General features: G+C 39.4%; 1 protein-coding gene across 4 annotated transcripts in view; it reads left to right on the top strand.

Moving 5' to 3' along the window:
• The window catches only part of LOC134945811 (sulfotransferase 1C4-like), a 53,390-nt gene extending 36,107 nt beyond the window's left edge, over positions 1-17,283 (top strand). For all 4 annotated transcript variants that reach the window (XM_063935323.1, XM_063935321.1, XM_063935322.1 and 1 more), the window contains 2 exons: positions 13,980-14,160; positions 15,585-17,283. In XM_063935323.1, the coding sequence (XP_063791393.1) occupies positions 13,980-14,160; positions 15,585-15,697 (294 nt within the window). In that variant the 3' untranslated portion in view covers positions 15,698-17,283. The remainder of the gene's footprint in view (positions 1-13,979; positions 14,161-15,584) is intronic.
• Positions 17,284-17,498: the final 215 nt, after the last annotated feature.

Here is a 17,498-nt window from a genome sequence, read left to right as displayed (position 1 = left end):
AGCACTGTGGCTCACAACTTTAATGGGTTTTAACAAATATCCGGTCTTTTACACCCCAATGTTCTCAACATCTTACCGTATCTTACCCCAAACAACGCATAAAGTTGTATTTCAGCGTATTGGTCTACTTGTTCTGTATTTTGAATTCCAACAGCTATGTCGGTCGTCCGTGGTAAAAATATTGGGTGTTGCTGCTACACAATCAACCGCTGCAGTATTACCAGGAATTCCTGCAACAAATATTAACATTTCAACAGAACTATTCTGCTGTTCTTGTGTCATTGTCTCTATTTTGCTGTTACAGCGGACACGTTACTGACGCTTGATACAGTTTGTAACGCAATCCTAATCCGTTGAGGCGCATCATCTTCGGAATACGACAATTTCTTTTAAGATCGGTAAAATATTGAATTATAATCTTTGTTGTTCATTCTTGGTCGATGCGGTCTGTGTTTGTTGGGGTTGATACAGTCGTGATGTATCCCCATAACCAACGTCCTAGCATTTTTCTTTAGGCTGTTATGTCCGATCGAGGGCGTTGCAAATTGTTCATTCGCCGTTTCAGCGACTATTGCGCGAATTGTTGTTTTGCCCAATTATGCCAGGACAGTGCATTAGCGCATCTGTAACATTGCAACTTGGTAAGCTAATGGGATTGATATATATGAATGGTATTGAATGTGATTTAAAAAAACAAAAACAAATGAACTCTAGGGAACAGGTTATATAATAGGTAGCATGTATCACCATACCAAGGTTGTTATAATCTCCAGGGCAATTCCACGGGATATTTATCCTATAATTTGGGTATAATTTTTAAACACATAATACTATGTGATCATGTGCAATCTGCCTATCTATACCAGTATTATGTGTTCCGGAATCCTAATATATATGATAAATATATAGCGTTTAAATAAGATACCGCATTCTCACACTGACATACATATGAAAACCGATAATAAGCAGTTCCGGCTGCTGTAATCCTTTACATGATTTTGGTATGTACACATATACTACAGGTCACTAAGAAGATATGAATCATGATATATAAGATCGCTAAACAAAACAAAAGAGATCTGTAATGATTTTTGACTAACTAGTTAACTCCGTATACAGTAATCATATAGGTCCCCGTGTCATATAGATATGTGCTTGGCATAAATATTCCCAAACGTTCGTAAATCTAAGATGTTTCATGCATGTTGTACCACTAAATATTGTAAATAGAATAACAACATGACAGATGATATAACTGAATTTATCATGATGAATCTTATATATTCCTATATTTTACTAATGTAATACCATTATGGGGTATAATTTTTAAACAAATATTACTATGTGATCATGAGCAATCTTCCTATCTACACCAGTATTATGCGTTCCAGAGTCATAATATATTTGATAAATATATATAGTTTAAATAAGACACAGATGAGTTAAATTTAATAGTAACAATACTCATATGTTATGTTGGTAATAATGTAACGGGCTATTTTAACATAACAGATCGTATTTAGGAAAATGATGACATGATATGCCTAGTGACCCAATAGTTATTAAAACTTTTTACTGTAAATATAATGTTTGCATGCATACCCCATGAGATATGTACTACTATTAAGCACAAAAAAAGCATATTGGTACTCTACTCTAACATTTAGGGTAAAAGATTAGAATGGATCAAGGTAGCATAGCTTAAGGACTGATATAGGTTCAGCAGCCTCTTTGACAATCCCTGTTATGGATATGAAGTAAACCCACCATTAATAAGCATTAAAACGGATGCCAAGGATATGATTTTGACATATGGTCCCAGATTTTCAAATAAAGGTTGTGTAGTGTATCTCCTTAATTAATCCTAATGGAGTCATAGTATTCAACAGGCAAATGTATCTAGATTTTTTTTCTTTAGCGACTACTTAGTAATGTTACAAACACTTATCCCTAGCTCAAACTGTTCTAGATCATAAATTTTCACCTTTTTGTGATTACTAGCGTGGAATCGTAGAAAGTGTCTCGCCAAACTTGTAATTTTCTTCATGTTGCTTATATCTCTTTGTGTATTTTTAATGATATATACATGATCCAATATTCATTTTTAAAAAGCATCTAAGTCATGCCATTATATTTATAAACGCATGAGCCTATTAAACAGTAAATTACACCAAATGTGTGGAGCAGTTAATGAAGCTTTTTATTTCTGTTTTATTGTTATTTCTGTCAGAGAACTTCTGAGTGATATGAATATATTGGCATGCTTGACATTGTCCACAGGGATAACAGACAGATAATGATGGATTTTTCCTCTGATGCTTGGAAAAGAGACTTCTAAACACATTATCCCGTAAATTTGTTGATATCTTCCAGATGATCTGTATGTTCTTATCAAATTCTTTCTTCAGATCATCATCCATGTTGAGTATATATCGGTATTTGTGTAATGACGCATTGATGTGTATCTACTCTTTACAGTATGTAACGCTGTATCTTATTTGGCACAAGGTGGGTTCTCTTGTCTTGGGTATAAGTAAGGATATACTTGAGGTTTTATTGGTGGCATTATAAGCTTTCTGTAGGTTCTGTTCTTCATAGACCATCTTAGTGTATATCTTTAACTCCTCTTGCTCTTTTTCTGTAAATTTCAACATAAGATCATTTTCTTCTGGTTTGGATATATTCTCCTTTTGGAATTGATCTCAGAGTGGCGTGATAATGGGAACTGATGTGATGTAAAAGGACATACACGCTATGGATAATGATAATGGAAATCTTCAAGTCATGAAAAGTATTACTATTGTGACTTATATCCGATGTAAGTTTAAGTACTAAGTTGCTATTATTAAGAAGTTGAATAATTTTTCTAGAAAGGATGCTATTAACACTCTACGGGAGCGGGCAGAGGAAGGTGAGGAATCCACCTCAGATGTTATAGATTAATCCAGATCAATCCTACGAAAAATCTAACTTTTTCCCTAGCCCTCAAATATGAACCCAAGTACAACTATTCATTGAACTATTCTCCAACCAGCGCATTAATTAATATGATATTTAATCTACAGAGTGCAAAAGAGACACAAATGAAATATGTAGCAGATAGCATAACTGTATTAAGCAAAATGTAGATACAGACCAATAATTATTATGTTATTTAATCAACACAAAGTGCAAAAGATGCACAAAGGGTAACATAGCAAATTATTGGATGATAGTGTAATCCCATACATTTTATTTAGTATGTCCATGATATCGTGCACATACGATGGAGTATCTAATACAAATTTTCGTAAGTGCTTAACCACAAAAATGCTGGCTTTTTCCGTTATAATTTCAATACCCAAGACAATTGGGTCTACCGGAGTGGACATGTAAAGTACTTATGTACTTTCGGCAATAAGCACAGCGTAGAAACCTTAGGATCAATTACTTTGAGGATATCAAAATCAGATTTGGCCATAGTTCCACCATTAAAAGCTCACTTAATGAGCTTTTCATAGAATATGAGTAATTTCGACGTAGGATTAAATCAGAGTCTCTTGTACGTAGTGCTGTCAGCTAGTTGACTGTATGTCTCCTTCAGATTGATTTTTTTCGTAGGATTGATCTGGAGTAATCTATAACATCTGAGGTGGATTCCTCACCTTCCTCTGCTCGCTCCCGTAGAGTGTTAATAGCATCCTTTCTAGGAAAATGATTCAACTTCTTAATAATAGCAACTTAGTACTTAAACTTACATCGGATATAAGTCACAATAGTAATACTTTTCATAACTTGAAGATTTCCAAAACAGCTGTTGGATAAATCAGCACCGATGTTTTCCGTAAGGCCACGTCCGCCAACAGCATTTTACATCACATCAGTTCCCATTATCCCGCCACTCTGAGATCAATTCCAAAAGGAGAATATATCCAAACCAGAAGAAAATGATCTTATGTTGAAATTTACAGAAAAAGAGCAAGAGGAGTTAAAGATATACACTAAGATGGTCTATGAAGAACAGAACCTACAGAAAGCTTATAATGCCACCAATAAAACCTCCAGTATATCCTTACTTATACCCAAGACAAGAGAACCCACCTTGTGCCAAATAAGATACAGCGTTACATACTGTAAAGAGTAGATACACATCAATGCGTCATTACACAAATACCGATATATACTCAACATGGATGATGATCTGAAGAAAGAATTTGATAAGAACATACAGATCATCTGGAAGATATCAACAAATTTACGGGATAATTTGTTTAGAAGTCACTTTTCCAAGCATCAGAGGAAAAATCCATCATTATCTGTCTGTTATCCCTGTGGACAATGTCAAGCATGCCAATATATTCATATCACTCAGAAGTTCTCTGACAGAAATAACAATAAAACAGAAATAAAAAGCTTCATTAACTGCTCCACACATTTGGTGTAATTTACTGTTTAATAGGCTCATGCGTTTATAAATATAATGGCATGACTTAGATGCTTTTTAAAAATGAATATTGGATCATGTATATATCATTAAAAATACACAAAGAGATATAAGCAACATGAAGAAAATTACAAGTTTGGCGAGACACTTTCTACGATTCCACGCTAGTAATCACAAAAAGGTGAAAATTTATGATCTAGAACAGTTTGAGCTAGGGATAAGTGTTTGTAACATTACTAAGTAGTCGCTAAAGAAAAAAAATCTAGATACATTTGCCTGTTGAATACTATGACTCCATTAGGATTAATTAAGGAGATACACTACACAACCTTTATTTGAAAATCTGGGACCATATGTCAAAATCATATCCTTGGCATCCGTTTTAATGCTTATTAATGGTGGGTTTACTTCATATCCATAACAGGGATTGTCAAAGAGGCTGCTGAACCTATATCAGTCCTTAAGCTATGCTACCTTGATCCATTCTAATCTTTTACCCTAAATGTTAGAGTAGAGTACCAATATGCTTTTTTGTGCTTAATAGTAGTACATATCTCATGGGGTATGCATGCACAAACATTATATTTACAGTAAAAAGTTTTAATAACTATTGGGTCACTAGGCATATCATGTCATCATTTTTCCTAAATACGATCTGTTATGTTAAAATAGCCCGTTACATTATTACCAACATAACATATGAGTATTGTTACTATTAAATTTAACTCATCTGTGTCTTATTTAAACTATATATATTTATCAAATATATTATGACTCTGGAACGCATAATACTGGTGTAGATAGGAAGATTGCTCATGATCACATAGTAATATTTGTTTAAAAATTATACCCCATAATGGTATTACATTAGTAAAATATAGGAATATATAAGATTCATCATGATAAATTCAGTTATATCATCTGTCATGTTGTTATTCTATTTACAATATTTAGTGGTACAACATGCATGAAACATCTTAGATTTACGAACGTTTGGGAATATTTATGCCAAGCACATATCTATATGACACGGGGACCTATATGATTACTGTATACGGAGTTAACTAGTTAGTCAAAAATCATTACAGATCTCTTTTGTTTTGTTTAGCGATCTTATATATCATGATTCATATCTTCTTAGTGACCTGTAGTATATGTGTACATACCAAAATCATCATGTAAAGGATTACAGCAGCCGGAACTGCTTATTATCGGTTTTCATATGTATGTCAGTGTGAGAATGCGGTATCTTATTTAAACGCTATATATTTATCATATATATTATGATTCCGGAACACATAATACTGGTATAGATAGGCAGATTGCACATGATCACATAGTATTATGTGTTTAAAAATTATACCCAAATTATAGGATAAATATCCCGTGGAATTGCCCTGGAGATTATAACAACCTTGGTATGGTGATACATGCTACCTATTATATAACCTGTTCCCTAGAGTTGATTTGTTTTTGTTTTTTTAAATCACATTCAATACCATTCACATATATCAATCCCATTAGCTTACCAAGTTGCAATGTTACAGATGCGCTAATGCACTGTCCTGGCATAATTGGGCAAAACAACAATTCGCGCAATAGTCGCTGAAACGGCGAATGAACAATTTGCAACGCCCTCGATCGGACATAACAGCCTAAAGAAAAATGCTAGGACGTTGGTTATGGGGATACATCACGACTGTATCAACCCCAACAAACACAGACCGCATCGACCAAGAATGAACGACAAAGATTATAATTCAATATTTTACCGATCTTAAAAGAAATTGTCGTATTCCGAAGATGATGCGCCTCAACGGATTAGGATTGCGTTACAAACTGTATCAAGCGTCAGTAACGTGTCCGCTGTAACAGCAAAATAGAGACAATGACACAAGAACAGCAGAATAGTTCTGTTGAAATGTTAATATTTGTTGCAGGAATTCCTGGTAATACTACAGCGGTTGATTGTGTAGCAGCAACACCCAATATTTTTACCACGGACGACCGACATAGCTGTTGGAATTCAAAATACAGAACAAGTAGACCAATACGCTGAAATACAACTTTATGCGTTGATTGGGGTAAGATACGGTAAGATGTTGAGAACATTGGGGTGTAAAAGACCGGATATTTGTTAAAACCCATTAAAGTTGTGAGCCACAGTGCTAAATGTAAACATGACATTATTAAAGAAGTTGTTGAGCCGTATATGAAAGGCCTACCAAAATACTTAGATCGGTCAGTTAAGACAACTGCTTTTATTAAAGCCAACATACTGTACATCATCTTGCAGAAATAATTAAAACCGATCCATGACTAGGCATAATCGGCTACGTTTGAAACATGTTTTAAATTGAATTGTCTGTAAAAAACCACGAATTAAACCTGTGTAACATACAAAATCTCACATTTATTCCGGCGTGTAAAGTTGTAACAGTCTGTAACAATATTAGCCAGTTTGAGAAAGCCCAAACAGCGCAGGGAACAGGAGGTAGGCTGGTAACAGTGCGCTAGGGATATAGAGTTAGAGTAAACGACTGCCAACGTATTACCAATTGACTAAGCACTGCCTGACAACATTGTTGGTGTAAGCATTTTTATACACATTGTAATACACAGTAATATGTGGTATGTATGCAGCGATATACACATTTTTTTTATTTTTTTCAGGGCTTCCAATGCTAATACTGTTAGCATATTCAAATGGGGTCTATCAACACGGAATATCCCAGAATGCTAAACACAGCAGTGTATGGGAGCTGTAGATACCACTGCCATGTGTAGACAACAAATATTTCATTTTACATCATACTTTCCTACTTTTGAAAAAGCATTTCAGTGATATTGTGAAATTAACACATATCAACGCGGACGCGTACTTTTACATCTGAGAGTCGTGTCATGAAAAGGACTTACATCCAAATGTAAATAATAACCAAAGTTAGCAAAATCTACTTGCTGAAGAAAAGACAATGCTATTTTGCCGTATTTCTTTGTGTATTGTTTATTACATTATGTTCCATATACTGTACGTGGGCACGATAAAACATTATTTAAAATGCATGTGGCCATTGGGGTATCAGTACTAAATGCCGCCGGCCGGAATCCCAGCGGTCGAAATACCGACGCCGGAATCCCGACCATAGGGATCATTGTGCCTTATAACCAATACAGGGAAATGTCGCAGCTGATCTCTTTTGAATGTATGTATCGCTGATTTTTTTATTTATTTTTGGTCAGGGAGATTGAGTAACTATTCAGGGGATCATGTAGATTGCTACTATTTCAGGTAGTCTCCGGCAGAATGAGTAAGGGGGAATCAAATATGTTTTACACCTAATTGTTTATTATTTTTAGTAAGTGTTTTGAAAGTAAATAGGGAAATGCTAATATGCATGAATAATAACTAAGCCCGCTGTATGATGAAACTGGTTATCCAAAGCTACCAATACCGTGCCATTCCTATGCATCAAGACAATCAATAATGCTTGCGTTCTACCAGCTGCCTATTCTCCAGCCTAGAGGAGGACGGGGACACCAAACCCCCAACTGGGACATGGTACTGTTAATACTTCCTGACAAATGCAGTGTGGTGCATTTATCAATGTATAAAACTGATTATTATTATTATTATTATTATTATTATTAGCATCAGCATGCAGAACAAAGCCAGTACCACCCCTCCTTATCCAGACTGAGAAAATGGCTGCTGCTGTTTGCATTAAAAAAACACCAAGTTTGCAAGAACAAGTGCACTTTTTTGTGTTGCAATGACTCAGTATCTTCTGTGTGATAGATTTCAACGCTGTTATGGAATGGTTACAGGACTCTCCTTATAAAGCTGAAATGTTGTTGACACATGCAAAACTCAGACCCTTCGGGTGGAGCTATAGGGGGTATGTACAAATCGATTTTCAAAAAACAGCTTATTTATTAATAAACACATAATTTTACACCTGTTTATGTTATACAATTAATTTATACGGCTTTACCTTCCATAAAGCAATGCCAACATTTTGAATATAAACACGCTGTGTTTTTACAAACGATATTAGTATATATATATATATATATACTTAGCGCCATCTTGCTGCTATATTTTAGCAACATTTAGGTTTAATATGTATGTCTGTCAAGTATTGATAATGTAGCCACAGCATTTCAAATGTGAAACGGCATTAATGTTTAAAATATTTCGCTCGTCAAATGATAAAAACAGTTTAGTTCCTATATGACGCAGAATGATTTTACCGATTTGTACTACTTGTTGCTAACCATTAGGCTCTATCAATACTGGTTAGCATCTATAAACCGTCAATTAAGTATTATGCTTATTACCAGTCGTGTTACTGCAGCGCAGTTAAAATGGTTCTCTCTCTATATCTCTTAACCACCAACCGCTGCTAATTGATAATATATCATTATCCATAGCGTGTGTCATTTTACATCCGACAACCAGTCAATTACAAACTCCTGTTCTCATAGCACTCTTGATAGACCTTAATTAATGACCAGACAAGTCTGGTCATGTCTGCTTGCCCTATTAGTTCAACCTTCGGTCACTAGCAAATTCCCCAGTCTTACAAATTATCATATCCCTAGTAACAGAACTTAATTACCCCTGCAACTTTCTTGTTTGCATCAGTCAAATAGCTCTAAATATAAAAAAGCATAAGGACCACCTAGACCGCTGTGTCTACGCTTAATTAAAACAAATGACACGTCTATGTGTATTGTACAATATTGTATTAACTAATCTGTCTGTAACAACGTAAACAACGTAAGGACATCCTAGACATCTATGTCAACTACTAATTAAAACAAATGACACGTCTATTTGTACCGGTCATTAATTTACTAATCTGTCACAAACACCATAGCTTAAAATACACATATAGTGAACTCTTAATGCACACATACGTCTGTTTGCCCTGCCATTAATAGGTCAGCTATCTGTAACAAAGCTCATAGCTTGCAGCCTTCTTTTATAAATCAATTGGATATAACATTTACTGGTGCAACTAAGAGTTAACAACACACAAATCAACTGGAAGTAATATACATTGCTGCATCATCTAACAGTTAATAAACAGGAGGCTTTTCAATGATTAAACTACGCTTATAACTCCTTTTGTAAGCTTATTTCCGGTAAAACAACATCAGAAGGGGAGGAAAAGTGGGAGTGTCGGAGGAGTGATTAGGGCGTGATTTGCATAATTAGGGGCGCGGTTAAGGCATGATTTGCATAATTGTAGGCGTGTCGACCTGTCACTTGAGTTTGACGGAAAGTGGTGCTCTCTCTACTTAGATGTGTGCGTGTGTGCGTATGCAAAAACAGAAATTAACAGTTTTAAAAGATAATAGCGTATTGTTCTTACCTCCGGTTCCGGGTTCCACCCCAGCACTCCTACAGCGTAGCGAAACAGACGCTTATCTAGCCAGCACTACTGTATCCCTCACCACCAATACGGATACGAAAGGATACTGTGTTCCCGCCCTTTGCTGACAGATAAAGTCTGTTTTCGCTAGTGCGGATGGATGTGTGGAGGACGGACGAGGCCCCAATTGAGAATGCTGATATTTATTACCTTATTAAACACTCTAAAAGGTTAAGAGACTTTGTACGCTATTGGAGTATGTAGTACCGTAAGGGTACGCACTTTGCGTACCAGACGTTCAGCCGTGGATGAGACGCATGAGCGGCACGTTCGCTTGCGTAGAGGCAAGCACGCTATAGGCTGCCGACTACCGTAATGATACGCTAACAGCGTAGCGGACGCTCGAGACCACGAGAAGATCACGAGCGGCGCAGACGCTCGCAAGATGACAATCGGTAAACCTTGTATGTAACACACAGAAAGGATATTCTTATGCTGTAAACCTTGTACTAAAACACTGTAGCGATATAACGCTGTTTGAGCGGTTTGAGACGCTCCTATTACCCCTTGCAATATAATGAACACACAATACCGTGTTAAGGATCCAACACCTTTTACTAACAAGAGTCTTAAGTTATTTCGAAAAGAGAAACAGTTCACAAGTCATACGCTACAAACTAACATATAATTCTAACAGAGTATCTAGACAGTAATATACACAATAGAGAACGATCGCATTACAAATACATAGACTAAGTGTGAATGGCTAACAATATACGGGTAACAAAGTGGCAACAGAGAAACATACCATACGGGGATCACACGCAGGCGCAACCGGAATCCAGTCCTCCAATTATCAGCGATAACTGTTGAAGAGAGAGTACTAGCTGGCCTGGGGACGGTGACCCTTATATACACTGCACACAATACAGTACAATGGTCCCTATATTCTTATTGTTCATTGGACACAGGAATTCGTCTTCGCATTATAACAAAAGGTCATAGGTTGATTCATACAGGTGGGCTGTGACTATTTCCAACTGCTCAGGTGGGTGGGAAACTAGGTTTCCCGCCGCATGGATAATAAAGTGCAAATAATAGTAAAAGTCCATAAACTTCTTATGTCCATAATTATTCGCACGAGCGATTAATCCGCTTCAAACCAACACCGGAATATTGCTAATTAAATACTCTTCCGATGGATACTAAACACCACTGCGTAACCCCTGTCTGACCCTTCGTATCAAACAAAGAGGGATCTCTTTGTCCATGAACATGCTACATTAACTAAACTTTCAGATTCTATCAAAGGGACCATAATCTACAAAATACATTATATGGCTAAAATATGTAACGATCGAGTCGCACGCTAGACGCGCACAAACTCTACCGTAAATGCGCATACCGTGCGCCTGCGGGTGCACGCAACAGCGAGTATGCGCACGCACGGGAGAGCGCATGTACGCGCAGCGGGGACACGCATGAGGTGCAAATATGGCAGTGTGCATCATGATATTTTTCTGACTTTGACACTATCTCATATTTATCTCTTTCTCATATTTATCTATTATTATTATTATTATCCTTTATTTATATGGCGCCACAAGGGTTCCGCAGCGCCCAATTACAGAGTACATAAGCACATAATCAAAACAAGAAACCAGTGACTTACAGTTGAAGACAATATAGGACAAGTACAGGGTAACTAAGCATAACTACACCAGTAAACAATATAGAGATAAGTTCCAAGGTGGCCAAAAAACTGCTGGATTTGGGCAGTTGAGGATTATTAAAGTAAGAAAAGGATAAGCACATGAGGGAAGAGGGCCCTGCTTGTGAGAGCTTACATTCTAAAGGGGAGGGGTAGACAGACAGGGGTGACACAGATGGGGTACATAGAGAGCGTGGAACAGAGGGTTAGGATGAGATTTGGCTGGGTTTGGTGAAGAAGTGGGTCTTAAGAGGCGGTTTGAAGTTTTGTAGAGAGGTGGAGAGTCTGAGGGGGAGAGGTAGGGAATTCCAGAGAAAGGGAGCAGCATGTGAGAAATCTTGGAGGTAGGAGTGGGAGGAAGTAATCAGTAGACAGGAGAGGTGGCGTGCATTAGCAGAGTGAAGAGGATGGGTGGGAGAGTAAAGGGAGATAAGGTCAGAGATGTAGATGGGAGAGGAGTGGGTGAGAGCTTTGTAAGTGTGTGTGAGAAGTTTGAATTGGATTCTGAAAGGGAAGGGAAGCCAGTGGAGGGCCTGTAGGAGAGGGGAGGTGGATGTAGTGCGTTTGGTGAGGAAGATGAGTCGGGCAGCAGCATTGAGGATAGATTGGAGTGGAGAGAGGTATTTGTCAGGGGTGCCAGTCACGAGGAGATTACAGTAGTTCACTCTGGAAATAATCAGTAAGTGAATAATGATCTTAGTGGCATCCTGGGTGAGAAAGATCTGATCCTGGAAATGTTTTTGAGATGAAAATGACAGATTTGTGAGAGGTGCTGAATGTGTGGTTTGAAGGAGAGGGAGGAGTCAAGGATTACACCAAGACAGTGTACTTGGGGGCTAGAGGAGATAGTCATGCCATCAATGGATAATGAGATTGTGGGAGGTGAGGTTGTGCGGGAGGGTGGGAAGATGATCAGCTCAGTCTTAGACATGTTGAGTTTAAGAAAGCGCTGGGACATCCAGGAAGAGATAGCAGAGAGACAGTTTGAGGTACGAGTGAGGAGAGCCGGGGAGAGATCAGGGGAGGAGAGGTAGATTTCAGTGTCATCAGCATAGAGGTGGTATTGGAAGTTAAAAGAACTAATGAATTCACCTAAAGAGGACGTATAGAGAGAGGAAAGGAGAGGACAAAGAACAGAACCTTGGGGGACACCAACAGTTAGTGGAAGTGGGGGGGAGGTAGCATCATGAGAGGAGACAGAGAAGGAGCGATCAGAGATGTAGGAGGACAGCCAGGAGAGGGCAGTATCACGCAGACCAAGAGAGTGAAGGATTTGCAGTAGGAGAGGGTGGTCCACAGTGTCAAAAGCAGCAGAGAGGTCAAGAAATATAAGCAGAGAGTAGTGGCCCTTAGATTTGGCTGCATGGAGGTCATTGCAGACTTTTGTGAGGGCAGTTTCAGTGGAGTGAAGAGAACGGAAACCAGACTGGAATGGGTCAAGCAGTGAGTGAGAGGAAAGAAAGGCAGTAAGGCGATTATAGACAATACGCTGAAGAAGTTTGGAGGCAAAGGGGAGGAGAGAGATGGGTCGATAGTTGGAGAGAGTGTTTGGATCAAGGGTAGGTTTTTTAAGAATAGGGGAGACAAGAGCATGCTTGAAGGCAGAGGGGACAGTGCCTGATGAGAGGGTGAGATTGAGAACATGGGCAAGATGGGAACAGGCAGAAGGAGAGAAGTAGCGGAGGAGGTGGGAGGGGATAGGGTCGAGTGGGGAGGTTGTGGGGGGTGGGGGAGGAAAGTATGAGGGCCACGACTTCCTCGCCAGATACATGGAAGGGGAGGGTGGCAAGGGATGGGTGGTGGATGGTTGCTGGACTGGTGGGATGTGATGTCCTGACGTATGGAGTCAATCTTGGATGTGAAATAAGTGGCAAAGTCAAGAGCAGACAATGAGGAAGGGAGAGGAGGTGGTGGTGGGCAGAGGAAGGAGTTAACAGTGGCAAAGAGGCGCTATCTGTCTATTATAGTGTGTGTGTGTGTTCTAAGTAACAATATCAGAATCTGTATGGTTAGCATTACCGCCTCACTACACTGATGTCATGAATTCAATTCCCACTATAGCCATAACTGTGTGGAGTTTGTATATTCTCCGTGCTTGTGTGGGTTTCCTCGTAAACTCCAAAAATATATGGGCATGTTAATTGGCTCCCCCCACCCCCAAGAAAAACAATGAACCCTACTTATATATGTTTAATGCAGGCTAGATGGGCCAAGTGGTTCTTATCTGCCTAGAAATTCTGTGTTTCTATGTAACAAAGGGGTCTATTCATGAAGCAGTGAAAAGTGTGGAGAAGTGAGCCTGTGGAGAAGTTGCCCAGGGCAACCAATCAGCTGCTCTGTAAAACTGTATAGAATGCAAATTATAAATGTTACTTCAATGATGATTGGTTGCCATGGGCAACTTCTCCTCAGGCTCACTTTTCACTGCTTCATGAATAGACCCCTAAAACTCTGTTGTTGACAGGACCCAAAGCGAGAGATAAGGAAGATAATGAGGTTCCTAGGGAAGGACCTGTCCGATGAGGTCATTGAGAAGATTCGGCACCACACGTCATTCCAGGCAATGAAGGAAAACCCGATGGCCAACTTCAGCACCCTACCATCAGTTATATTTGACCAATCCATCTCTCCCTTCCTGAGGAAAGGTAGAATTCTGTTGTTTCTACAAATCCGTGACAATTTAGAACTTTGAAATAATTGCTTCTGAGTTAGCAAACGTCGTTTTCTGGCAATAGGTGCCCCGGTCACTGCACTAATACAGTATCTGCCTGGCATCTTGCTTAAAAAATTGAATACATTAAAAAAAGTGTGTATCCCTCACAACCTTCCCCCATTACTTCCACATGTAACCAGAATTAGCCCTAAAGGCCTACGTTGGTAGTGCCAGAATTGGGCATGACCAAGACCATGGGGACAGACTAGACAGGCCAAGTGGTTCTTATCTGCAATCCAAATTCCATGTTTCTATGTGCCCCCCAGAAAATGCCGCAATAAGCACAAGGTTTGCCAACATTGGCTGCTGGCAGGGATACCTGCCGTGTGAGCTCCCCATGCCATAGTACCAGGGAGGAAGCCAGCTGTGGGTTCCCCTGCTATAGTGTTACCAGCCCTGGCTGGCAAAGCTTTGTACAGGTAGCGGCCTTATCAGTAAGAACTTGCACTCTTCATACGCACGATTTTACCGTTGCAAGTCTAGGCTTTCACCACAAGTGATGGGTACACTTGGGGGGGGGGATTTATGTTTTTTAAATGTATTTATTTTTTCAAATAAACCACCGCGCCAGAATAGCCAAGCCGTTGGTGGTGTGTTTGTTGTAAACCTGATGCACATAGGGTCTAATTCAGGTTGGATCGCAATTTACGATTGTCCGTCCTGTGCGCGCGCCTGCATTTTCTGCGGACGCCCCGCAGAAAATGCGATCGTCTCTGCCTGTCAATCAGGCAGAGGCATTCGAGGGGCAGCAGGTGGAGACGGAGCGTTGCTGGAGCGGCAACGGAGAAACGGGGGCATGGCGGTGTGAGGCCCCCAACATGTGATCCAAAGGATTGCAAATTCTGCTACTTAGCAGCATTTGCAATCCTTACTGAATTGGACCTGTGTGACTAATTCTCTGAATTTCTATTACCAGATAGGTTCAGGTATGGTTACAGGTAATTTATAGTGTGCTGCGGGGAAATTTAGGGGTGGGGATTTGCACCACCTCCCCTCTCTGTCTGTTGTTTGTCTGTGACCCCTCGCCCTTTCTAGCGCCTGATATATAATTATTTCCAGGAATGACCGAGCAACTGCATTGTTTTATCTGAATTGGACCTATTGCCTGGAGCTCGGGTTCTCAGCCCCCAAATCATCAGCTATTACATTCCATCAATCTACAGGAAAAACGTACCCGCAAATCGCCAGAATTTATGCCAAATTTCACGTAGCCACAAATCCGGTTCCTATTACATTCCGTAGAGTCATTAAGGGAGTAATTACTAGACGTAGGCCATTTTGCTAGTTCACTTGTTTACTCTTATGTGCTGAATCTACATGTCCTTTATTCCATTGTTTTTGGATTCTTTATATCAGGGGAAGTCGGGGATTGGAAGAATCATTTTTTGGTGTCCCAGAATATTGTGTTTGATGAGGAATACAAGAAGAAGATGGAGGGGAGCGGGCTGAGTTTCCGCACCCAGCTATGAGGCTACAGCTGCCCGCTCACACAACGTCACCAACCAACCACCTACTGTACTCGGCTGGTTATAATTATTAGATTGGGTGCTTGAGGTGCCGCGCTGGGTGCAGGAAGAGATGAATAGTGACCCCATCATAACGGACAAGAAACCCGTCTATCCAGAAGTGAGGACTGTGTCTGCCCTGGACCTCTTGTGTTTAATGATTATGGATCTTTGTGCCAAACAACCACATAAAAAAAACAAAAAAACTATTAATAAAAACTCCTATAATTCCAGTTAGAAATCTGGGAGACTGTAGTAGATTATTTCCTCAATAGTTACAAGACAGCATTAATGGAAACACTACACGTGTGAAGGCCACAGAGAGAGGGAAACAGACCAACTAAGACCCTCACCACAGAGGTGGCAAAACCACCGCATGGAATAAATGAAAAGTAGCCAAACTCCGAATGATCATTTCTAATAACTTGATCTTTAAATTTTATTCTGTATTGCTTTATCATTTCCATAACTGTGTGTATCTATCCTCAAGTGGTCTCCTTCAGATTCCAAGCTCCCTGACCTCTAGACATCACAGAAGACAAAGTCAAGATCGTCATAATGTCAAAAAAGCCTTCAAAGATTCCAGGATGGGAAGGATTGTCTTTGCCTTATTACACGTCTAACTCCCAATCTTATGTGGACATTAATAGGATTCTAGAAGGCAAATACTTTCACCCTGCAGCCAGAATGATAGTTATTCCAAAATCTAATTAGTAACCAGCCACCCACGTGACTTACCACCCAGTCTCGCTCTCCATCGTCAACAGTAACAGTTTGGCAAATTGACTGGACTAGTACATAGGCCCCCAACTCTGGCTGAGGGGTCCATTTATCATTGAATATTTGTGGCTTAATTTCTGAAAAGAATAAATAAAAAAAAAAGCAAAAGGGAATACAAAGTGTGTGGCATTATAATAAATATGAATACATCTAAATAAATAACTCATGAACCAGTAAATGTGGAATCTGTCATACGGCAGGGGTTAACCACAAATATTTAGTATCCCTCACTGTATCACAGAGGAACCACAGCAGATATCTCCGTTACCTGCCACGTTCCCTCCATTACCGCCGGCAGCCACAGGCCCCATAGGGTATTAGAAGCAGTCAGATTTAGCAACTTCCGGAGATTGGCCCTCGCAGCTACCACCATCTTGAGTAAGGTAGATGGGCAAGCATTAGTGTGATTCTGCAATAAGCCAATGTTACTCCATTTTGTTATATTCAATAGATTGTAAGCTTACTTTAGCATTAATATATGATATGCTTAAATATGCTGGGGAGAAGGAAAAGTATAGAATGATGAAATGTTCAGTTAGCAAAAAAGAGGAACTTGTGGGTAAGCCATATCTGAGAGAGAGAGAGCAAAAAGAGGAACTTGTGGGTAAGCCATGTCTGAGAGAGAGAGCAAAAAAAAAAAAAAGGAACAAGACCGTTATCAGGAAGAGGACACAACCCTGAGGTGAAACGGTAAACTCCTCTGAGCCTTTTAGAACAAGTATAAATATGTGTATGTAAGAAACAATAAAGCAGAACTCTTATTGACTACACCAGGTTCTGTGTGTGTTTCATTTGACTTCTCCAGCTAGCTGCATGGCACTATATTTTGTCTACAGGTGGTTCTGAATACAAAAGACAGGCTGTTGTTGGAGTCCTCTCAGAGAAGGCTGAGGCTAAAGGAGGTCTACCTCCAACATCTGAAGATGGCGATAACCCACTGTAGGCTTACACTTCGCATAGTTAGCTGGCAAAGGGTTCTCCCGGA

The sequence above is a fragment of the Pseudophryne corroboree genome, chromosome 7, assembly GCF_028390025.1.
Source record: "Pseudophryne corroboree isolate aPseCor3 chromosome 7, aPseCor3.hap2, whole genome shotgun sequence".
NCBI classification, from domain to species: Eukaryota; Metazoa; Chordata; class Amphibia; order Anura; family Myobatrachidae; genus Pseudophryne; species Pseudophryne corroboree.
Note: the sequence above shows the minus strand (reverse complement) of the source record. Positions and strands in the feature narration are given on the sequence as shown.